The following is a 9598-nucleotide window of genomic DNA, read 5'->3' on the forward strand; positions in this document are numbered from 1 at the left end:
AAAAACCCTGAAATTTGCCGCTTACCAAGGAAGTATCTTTTTAAATGATCTTTTATTGACTTATGAAACGTAAACAGAAGAGGAATAAAAGACTTATGAAACGTAAACAGAAGAGGAATAAAGTTGATTATTTTATTCGATTCTAATCCCCCTGCCTCCCCCACCCCCGGTGACAATATCCTGGCTACGCCACTGATCTGAGTGGGCCTACATGCACTGATGTTAAGGGGTAGTAAATCAAGATTTTTGATTCCTCGAGATCTTACTCGTAAAATCCCCATATTAAATTGAACGTTTTGACAAAAACGAACAGCTAAACTAGTAAAAAAAAACTAGGCCACGCGTAATGTGCTGGACTCGGAAACGTTTTAATCCAAAATCCAAGTTTATGTTATAGCGCCCTCTTTTTACTTGAAACGTAAGCGCTTATGAGGGCGCTCTCCATGCATTGCGATGATTTTTCTATAAAAGTCCGCGACCGCGGCGGAAATTTCTTCACAATGAGTTACCAATTCTACCGTAAAACCTCCCTGGGACACAGTCTGCAGGAAAGTGTAGAAGAACTTATTCAGGTAGGAACAATGTCTTTACTTTCAAGTACCATCTCATTTTGAAATCAGTTTCACGCATAGGGAATTTAAAGTTAATTTTGTGGCTGAAAATAACCATGTCATATTCTCATAACGACATTGTCATTGCCTTTGGTTAGCATGCCATGGTTAGCTAGCTGGCGCTGCCGGTGGCCAGCTAGCGCCCGACCGATTGTCGTGCCGTTTGCTGATGAATATGGAGTTTTTGCTCATTAATATTGAAATTTGTATTAGCATAAAACCAAAAAGACACCAAAATACCCTTGAATTTGGCAAAATTAAAAAGTGAAAATTAGGTTAAAAATAAAATGGGACACAAAGCCACGGACGGTGCATTTTCAAGGATAGCATTGCAAGGGCCGTTAATGTGATCTACACGTTTTGGCCTTACAACTGTTAGTTCATTTCCCAGTGAATTTGCTTAGTTTCAGATTTTAGGCCCTTTTTATGAAGCTTAAAGTTGGTCTGTTTCCCATCTCCTGAATACAAAGTTACCATGATTATGTAAGTGCGGCACCAGATGGCAAGTGGTAGCCTTGTCATAAATTCATGTTTCCAATATTTTCACCCAGGGAAACAGTTGAAACATTAGTAAGGCCAAAAAAGCTAATAGTTCTGCTTCCGATTACCCTAACTACCCTATTTTTACAGCCCCTACCCTAATTTTTTTCGGGGGGGGGGGGGGGGGGGGGAATGAGGGAAAAACCCTAAAAACCATTAATTACTACCTTTTACCCATACTATACGCAGACACCTCCATATGATTGTACAAAAAAAAAAATTGCCAAAAAATTATTCCCTAGCTACCTACCCTATTTTCAAATGCCATGTAATGAAGCAGAGCTATATATTCTTTTGGCCTAATGCAAATTATGAAACTACATGTAAGTCTATTAAAATTGCATTGCATTGTTTTTTTCTTGCAACAGTCACAACAGATTTCACCTCAACTTGCCCTGAATGTGCTTCTCAAGTTTGATCGTGCCATTAATGAAGCATTGTCCAACAGATTACGGAACAAATTCTCATTCAAGGTGGGCTCTCTTGGCATAACATTTGTTTTGTTTAGGTAGATTTTTTCCTGAAAGGAAGTACTTTGTGTTTAAAGGGAACATACAACATTTGCAAACATCAAAAAATAAAACTACCAAATCATTTTGAAATACCTTGCTGGACTGTTAGTGAATGACAGTGTAAAGCATCCTGTAAAATCATGGCACCTGGTATACTGTCATTTTCAAGAAAAGTGGTATTTTTGTATCAATTTCCAACGCTGATCGGCCGATCAGTGTTGGAAAAAACTGGCTTTTTTTCAAATACTGGCCCCAATTGACCATCGCACTTGTTTGCTATCGATTACACACCTATGAACGGGTACAAGCCAGCTAGACTGGTTCCCTGATCTTACGATTCCCCAATGTATGTAAACTGCTCTGTTTCTTCTTATATGGAGTCAGGGAACCAGACTACAGGAAAATGATTGCTTTTCTTGGTTTTTATAGCATTTTCGAACCCAAAACCTCAAAAAAGTCAGTGTAACTATATTTGCTATATATTTCCAACCCCCCAATTCCATCCATTTCTGAAAATTACAGCGAAAGCAAATGATGTATATTCCCTTTAAACCTAGTGACTTGACTTTTTTTTTTTTTAAGAAAAGATAATCAGGTTCAACCAATGCAGCTTAAACTATTCCATAATTGGATTACATGTAATTAGTTCATCCATCAAATTTTATATGATAAACCTTTTTAAACAGAAAAAAATGATGTGAAATTGGAAAATTTGCACCCGGGTTTATGTTTTGGTTGAATTTTGACCAAAATGTTAAAGCAAGTTGCAAAACTTGATACACCTTTCTGACAAGTTTCTTAAAGATTCTTTTCTCTGCAAGCCCAGGAACTTGAATCTTAAAAAAAGTTCTGTGAGAGGTAATGAGGCGATATGGATAACGTAACTCATGCCTGTTACAACCCGACACCACTAGGACGACATGTATCTGATTTTGTTTGTATTGTTTACAGGGTCACCTGAACACATATCGTTTCTGCGACAACGTCTGGACCTTTGTGCTGAATGACGTCGAGTTCCGCAATGGCGACTCGATCACCGTGAAGAAAATCAAAATTGTGGCTGCTGACGGCAAGAACACTGCCGCAGCGGACTAAACTGACCCTCTCTACCATGGTCCAATTCGTGTGGTTGGTTCAACATGGATGACATTCAGGAAACCGTAACTGGCTAGAGATCGGAATTATTTCACACTTCCATAGTTTTATGCATGCATAATTAACATTAACCCAAGCCCTACCAGATCCTTCACAATTCTCCAGAGGTTTTGGAGGATTTTGAAGGATTTAGGAAGGTAGAGCCTAGCCACTATTAATTTACATGTGGATCGATGCACCTTCGAAGTTTCAAGTACAAATAATGTGCCATGGGTTTACTGCACAGTGGAGGATTCGGGACGGTTTCTAACAATAACACCTTGGGAGTTGGGTTTAAATATTGCTTAAAGGGGCAATCTCATCATCAAAACTTTCTTTGGCTCAAGGAAACGGAACAGGAAAGAGCCTGCTTGTGTTTCTTTGGGTTTTTTTTATGAGGGGGCGTGGACTAAAAAAAAGTGTAGAGTAACTGTACAGATATTTGGGTTAATGTTTTTGTGTGTCCTGTTTAATTTGACGTGCTATAGGTTCTCAATATTTCTGCTTCAGTAAGACAAGAAAACTTGATCTTGAATTCATTGCCAAAAATGACTTCAAACCTTTTGGTGACCTGGGATTCATCAACTAGGCTGTTGGGCCATATGATTTCTTGCTTTAGAACCAACAGAAGTTTTCTTTTTTTCAGTAGTGAAATTCAGCTTTTAAAAAGAACCCTTCCACCTCTGCAGAGTTGCAAAATATCAGCTATCAAACCTTTTTTTCACACCGATTGTCAATTACATGCACTGCCAAATTATCAGTTGACAACTTGACCTCGACAGCATGCAAACCACAATAGTGATGAAATGAAATGATGTTCAAGATTATTCCAAGTGGAAAATTGATTTCATTTTATAGGAATTTACTGACGTTTACAAGCAGTGCAAAGTATGTAAATACTCACTCCCCAAGCTTGACAAGTAAATTGAGACATCTTGTGTTGTCAGGGGTTTGGCGGATCTTATATGGTATTGAAAACTATTTTCATGTTATTCATATCATAACCTTTATCATTCGGTTAATTTGCCTGTACCTTTTGTTCCAACTATCTACAATGTTCTTTTGGTTGTCCTCTCTTAAACAGTTTTGTCATGATCAGTGATTAGGCTATTAGAATGAGTTGCTCACAAGAGTTTTGTTTGTAATTACAGAATACTTTTTATTTTTATTTTAAACGGTTATGTTGACCACATGCTTCTTATTAAGACACATTTGTATTAGTCATGTATACCAGTATTAAGTCACTTGTGTTAATGCTCTAAAGTAGTTCTTTGAAATTAATCAGACCTGTTTAAAGGGCCATGCAGTGAATTTTTCTTAGGAACATATTCTGTGCTACTTTCTCCCCCTGTTAAATGCATGAAAACTATTTGACATCCATTTTTTGGTTACTTTTATTGAAAAGTGTACTTCTTTAAACATTCAACATTTTCCATGCTTTTTCTGGACAACTGAGGGCAGTGTTGCTGTGATGTCATTTCAGGAAGACACTGTTCAGCTTAGGGATTTTGTGTTCAAATTGTGGACCCAAAAACTTGCTCGTTGAAGACAAAAGAGAAAAGTTTGCTCTTTGGCTTACTGCCATGTACCGACAGAACGACGAATCACCAAAGAAAAGAACATTTACAACAGCAAATCTCCAACATGCAACTTGCGGTGCTGAAACAACTGCAACATTGAGGTTTCTGCCTGGTATGACATCACACTTTTGCTCATGAATATGGAAATTTGCATTAGCATAAAAACCAAAAAGGCACCAAAATACCTTTGAAAATGGCAAAAAGAAAATTGAAAGTCGGGTTAAATGGGACACAAAGGTGCATTTGCAAGGATTGCATTAAACAAAATTACATTGCATGGGCCCTTTAAACGTTGTTAGGCGAAAAGACCACCAGTCATGAGTCATTAAACCGTTGGGGAAAACAACCCCAGATTTCCCCAAAGTCCAACCCTGTGTGTTGGCTTGATATCGACACCATTGGTTTATGAAGGTACGTGTTACAAATGTACTGTTGGGGACTGGCTGGACTGGCTGGCCAGTGTTTGAATTTAAGATTTCTGAAAAGGTTCCTAGCGTAATGTCATCAGCTGTGAGAGAACGATTTTTAGAGAGGTACAGATCATTACCATCATATTATATAAATGTGGTTAGAAGTTTACTGCAAGTTGGAAAGATAATTTTACTGAGTCAAGAGATTATTGTAACAAAAGTTTGGCACATGGAGCATTTTTGTACAAAGTGGCCATCATTACAGCTTTGTACACGTGAATAGAGCGATATAAATCTAATAAACCAAAATTGAGAGCACTAAAATTCCATTTGTAGTTTCTGTACTTCCTTAATGTTGTGACTAAATTTCTTTGGATCATAACAGTAAAGCAAAGCACAATAGCAAACACGGGAATGCCAACTTTTCTCAGATTATGCCATAACGTTTATTTGTCAACGTTTATTTTTTGTTACACCATTAACACAATTCCAACTTCTAGTTCTTTGGTGGCGTAAACAAAAACGATCCGACATCAATCAAAAATACATGTCCTCGCATCATCCCCGTAACATCAAAACTCATCTTTGTTAAAATCTTATTGAAGCCCTGTAAATTCCGATGGCTTGATTTCTGCATCTTCTCAAAGCTCTATAGCAGCATTTCTGAAACTTGGCATGCGTCTGATCCCAACACCGGAGTGACAAAGTTATTTCATCTTACCCCCCCCCTCCATTAGTGTCTTGGCAACATGTGGTTTCTATGGCAACATCTCCGTGCACAAGTCTGCGATCACACTACTTTTCGATATCTTCACAGGAAGTCCTTTCGAAATACTTGGGACTTCTCAACTTGTTCTTCATTCTAATCTCATCTTAGATTTCTATCAGATGGTTCTCGCAATGCAATCTTATCCTCCTCTGCCATTTTCCTCTCTCTGGCCTTATTCTGAATCCAAAACTCACTCTAGTAGACACTGTACATCTGATCCTTGCGTCTACTGCATGCGATGACATTTTACATGTATCGTTTTCATTATTTCCTCCCCTATCCCTCGTCCTCTTCTGGCAACACCTCGTATAGCTCGCCTATCCTCCCCCATTTGCCAAAGTTCCACGGCAACACGAGAAAGTCATCTTTGACATCCAGTCTGCTCCTTGCAACTGTTTGATACTTATTTCTATCAACCTCCTGGCTTCAAATTTCATCTCCAAAATCCTCTTCGTACGAGTCTTCCCCTTGCATCTGTCTCATCAATGCCATGAGATCTTTGTTGATTCCATCCTCCTCCTGGTTCCCCTGGCAATCTTCAGAGTCCATTTCTTCTTCATCTTCATCATCTTCTTCAGCATCTTCAACATTATTGGGATGAAGTTGCTGATGTGAAGTCGACTGTAGATCATCCAGAGGTACCGCGTTCACAGTCTTGTCAATATCAAAAAGTTCTGTCTGTTGTGCAAAGTAACACAGAAATTGCTCATGCATTTAAAATCCAGAAACATACTTTAAAATAACAAATAATTAAAAGAAACCAGCTCAGCGCATTATATATTTTCTAAATTTAGTCACAAGGGGTTTTCATCAACAGGGTTTTCAGGACATTTTCAGAAAAGCAGACTCTGGGTTTACAATGAATCATAACAAATGTGTTTAAAATGGTGGGAAAGAATGTATCCAGACGCCACTTCTGCAGTTGTGTACAAAGTCTATGGGAATCAAGAACATTTTTAAAGTATTTCCAAACAACATGGGAAAGGTTTCTCAGTCCCAGATTCATGTCATTTTCAACATTTCTGATCTTCATTGATATATGATAGAAAAAAGTTGCGTCAGGACGCAACATTCTTTCCAAATGGTGCTTCATGTATTACTTCAGATTACCTTTGCATAGCTTAATGATACTGGAACTGGGTCCTCCTTCCCAGTGGTATTTCTCAAGAGGCTTTTCAGATACAGCTCCTCTTGCTGCCCGCCAAAAAGAACAGAACAGATGAAGAAATATATTATTATTTCATGTTAATATATATAGTAAATACATGTGTTGATAAAAATAAAGTTTAAAGGGAAAATACAACATTTGCAAACATCAAAAAATAAAACTACCAAATCATTTTGAAATACCTTGCTGGACTGTTAGTGAATGACAGTGTAAAGCATCCTGTAAAAACATGGCACCTGGTATACTGTCATTTTCAAGAAAAGTGGTATTTTTGTATCAATTTCCAAACTGGCTTTTTTGAAATACTGGCCCCAATTGACCATCGGACTTGTTTGCAATCGATTACACACCTATGAACGGGTACAAGCCAGCTAGACTGGTTCCCTGACCTTACAATTCCCCAATGTATGTAAACTGCTCCGTTTCTTCTTATATGGAGTCAGGGAACCAGACTACAGGAAAATGATTGTTTTTCTTGGTTTTTATTGCATTTTTGAACCCAAAACATCAAAAAAGTCAGTGTAACTATATTTGCTATATATTTCCAACCCCCCAATTCCATCCATTTCTGAAAATTACAGCAAAAGCAAATGATGTATATTCCCTTTAATAAACACGACATGTTTAGACAATTGATAGGCCTACATGTTACTTGTTAGAAATACACCTCTGGATAGGCTAACAGATTTTAAAACCTTTTCAAATACGGTTTTTACTTTTTTATATTGTTTTTACATTGTTTGATGGAATTTTTTTTTTTTTTTTAAGGGCGTTGTCACCACTTCCCATGACATGATAATTTAAACTAGTCACACAATTTCTAATACGCAACATAAAGATTGAGGGCTTGAATAGCATAGCGCTCCCTAAGTGGAGCCATGGAGGTAGAGTTACTAAAATTAGATGATGTTCAGGAAAAAATGTTGCAACATGACGCTACTTTTGTCTTCATCATCTCAATATGATCTCATTTTCAATGAACTATGAAGGTCAGTCATTGCAAAACTGATGATGACCATGATGACATGAATCTGTGGGACTGAGATTGAGAAACATTTCCAATTGTTAGGAATTACTTAGAAAATGTTCTTGACTCTCCATAGACTTTGTACACAACCGCTGAAGTGGCGCCAGGTTGCAACATTATTTTCTATGTACGAACAATAACCTGTCCGCATTGAGGGCGCTGTATGCAAACGCTGCATTAGACAACGCGTACGACTTCCTTACTTTGTAAACAAACAAAAAAAACCTAGCAAACTTTCTTCTATTTAATCGCAATAAATACCTGTAGCCGATTAACCTGCTCTTTGACCATATTTTCTATGTCTTTCAAAGCCTTCTCTTCTTCTTTCAAGTATTTCAGTTTCGCTAACATGATCGATGAACATTGATGATTGAGAAACGTTGTAACTCGCACGTTGTTCAGTCTTTTTTACTGCACACTGGAAGTCGCCATCTTGAGCAGCTGGTACTACTACAATTGCAATAAGCGTGGATATAATTATGGGGGATACGGGAACCAATTAATTTCATGACTGCACGCTCTGCCTAGCGCCACCAACCGGCAACATTAAGTCCACGGTCCCCTAATATGCTCATGCATATCACGCAGATAAAGGAAAGTCTCTCATTATATTAAAACCCCATCTGACTCTTCTTTTTACTAGCTCCGAGTACAGATACGATGCATTTCTGCAACAAAACCATGATGTTGTTGCCTTCCAATGCCACATCAACTTGCTTCCCTAAATGCTCAACCTTATCCAACTGTGAAGTGTCTTTACCAGAAGGGTTAGATTTTGGAATACATCCAGAGGCAGTTAAAACATAAATGTACATATCATTTAAATCATTCACATGCTCTTCACAATTAATATAGTGTGCAATGTAAAAACAATCATTGTTGAAAGAAATACTTTCCAAAGTTGTTTGTAAATTTTGTTTTGGCCTATATACTGTGAAAGTTGTGGGTACTTTCCTCCAGGCAGTGTAATCTAGTGATAAATATAAGGAAATTGTTGCTGTTGTTGTTGTTGATGATGATTATGATGGGGATGATGATGATAATGCTTCCTCCAGGCCCGGATATGATCGGGGGGGGGGGGGGGGGCGGGTCAAAGAAAAAAAAAAGCTCTGTCAATTTTTTTTTGTTTTCACAGAAGTATCTTAAAAATAGTCCGACCCCCCCCCCCGTGCTATGACACCCAAAACATTATACTGGTAACAATGACCGCCTGTGCACAAAATACGACAGAGTGCTTGGTTGTACACTATTCCGTAATAGTGTTAATAATCGTCGGATTTGAACAGCGCCCCCATTGAAAGTATGGTACGAGCCACCCCCCCTTCACCTTTTGATTTTCGGAGGCCAAGTGTCCGGAGCAAAAAGCTGTCTACATTTCAATTGTTTTTGCTGATGAAACCCCCCCCCCTGCGAAAATTCCTGGATCCGCCCCTGTTCACCCCCTCCTTCAAAAAAGGGGAAAGAAAATAAGCACTTTTTGTTTTACGTGGTCATGGCATGGAGGAGTTTTTTTAATTCCTCCATGGTCATGGTAGTTTTGTACCATTTTCCTCATGGAAAATTCGGTAATAAACAGTGGAGAGTTGCTTTAGTCGCACGAATTGATTATCTAATTCTGTTCTTAAACGATAATGATAAAAGATAGGCATTCGATGCCAAACTGAAAGGTTTTACAATACCCGGACCCAAACCCAGCAAAGTACACACCAAAGATCGTGTAGCTAGCGCCGCGCTGAGGTCATATTTCCGGTTTTCGGCAGGGTGCCGAAGTACCGAGCTGAAATGGCGGAGTGATACACAACAAGTTGTAATTTCTCCAAAATTGGCGCTCGTCTCAAACAGACTCT

At 38.4% G+C, this 9598-nt stretch overlaps 2 protein-coding genes across 4 annotated transcripts; one reads left to right on the forward strand and one right to left on the reverse strand.

Moving 5' to 3' along the window:
• Window positions 1-439: 439 nt before the first annotated feature.
• LOC119745618 (transcription initiation factor IIA subunit 2-like) lies at window positions 440-5109 on the forward strand. The gene is made up of 3 exons (XM_038222108.1): window positions 440-572; window positions 1520-1624; window positions 2615-5109. Exons 1-3 carry the CDS (start codon window positions 444-446, stop codon window positions 2756-2758), a joined length of 378 nt encoding a protein of 125 aa, XP_038078036.1. The 5' UTR covers window positions 440-443; the 3' UTR covers window positions 2759-5109.
• Window positions 3966-8217, reverse strand: LOC119745617. Of its 3 annotated transcripts, none has more exons than XM_038222105.1 (3): window positions 8013-8214; window positions 6667-6750; window positions 3966-6234 (listed from the first exon to the last, which is right to left on the reverse strand). In XM_038222105.1, exons 1-3 carry the CDS (start codon window positions 8100-8102, stop codon window positions 5983-5985), a joined length of 426 nt encoding a protein of 141 aa, XP_038078033.1. In that variant the 5' UTR covers window positions 8103-8214; the 3' UTR covers window positions 3966-5982. The 3 variants fall into 3 exon arrangements, with proteins under 3 accessions (XP_038078033.1, XP_038078034.1, XP_038078035.1); XM_038222106.1 differs by lacking the exon at window positions 8013-8214 and adding an exon at window positions 7504-7742; XM_038222107.1 differs by lacking the exon at window positions 6667-6750 and having other exon boundaries at window positions 8013-8217.
• Between the last annotated feature and the right edge of the window lie 1381 nt (window positions 8218-9598).

This window comes from Patiria miniata, unplaced genomic scaffold (genome assembly GCF_015706575.1).
Source record: "Patiria miniata isolate m_02_andy unplaced genomic scaffold, ASM1570657v1 HiC_scaffold_7, whole genome shotgun sequence".
Lineage (NCBI taxonomy): Eukaryota > Metazoa > Echinodermata > Asteroidea > Valvatida > Asterinidae > Patiria > Patiria miniata.

What these genes read in the sequence shown, in the direction of transcription:
- LOC119745618 (XM_038222108.1), top strand. Translation starts at nt 444, where the DNA reads ATGCATTGCGATGATTTTTCTATAAAAGTCCGCGACCGCGGCGGAAAT. An exon ending in GTGTAGAAGAACTTATTCAG is followed by an intron (nt 573 to 1,519) that starts GTAGGAACAATG and finishes TTCTTGCAACAG; the next exon opens with TCACAACAGATTTCACCTCA. An exon ending in GGAACAAATTCTCATTCAAG is followed by an intron (nt 1,625 to 2,614) that starts GTGGGCTCTCTT and finishes TATTGTTTACAG; the next exon opens with GGTCACCTGAACACATATCG.
- LOC119745617 (XM_038222105.1), bottom strand. Translation starts at nt 8,102, where the DNA reads ATGTTAGCGAAACTGAAATACTTGAAAGAAGAAGAGAAGGCTTTGAAA. An exon ending in AGCAGGTTAATCGGCTACAG is followed by an intron (nt 6,751 to 8,012) that starts GTATTTATTGCG and finishes TTTGGCGGGCAG; the next exon opens with CAAGAGGAGCTGTATCTGAA. An exon ending in TATCATTAAGCTATGCAAAG is followed by an intron (nt 6,235 to 6,666) that starts GTAATCTGAAGT and finishes TTTGCACAACAG; the next exon opens with ACAGAACTTTTTGATATTGA.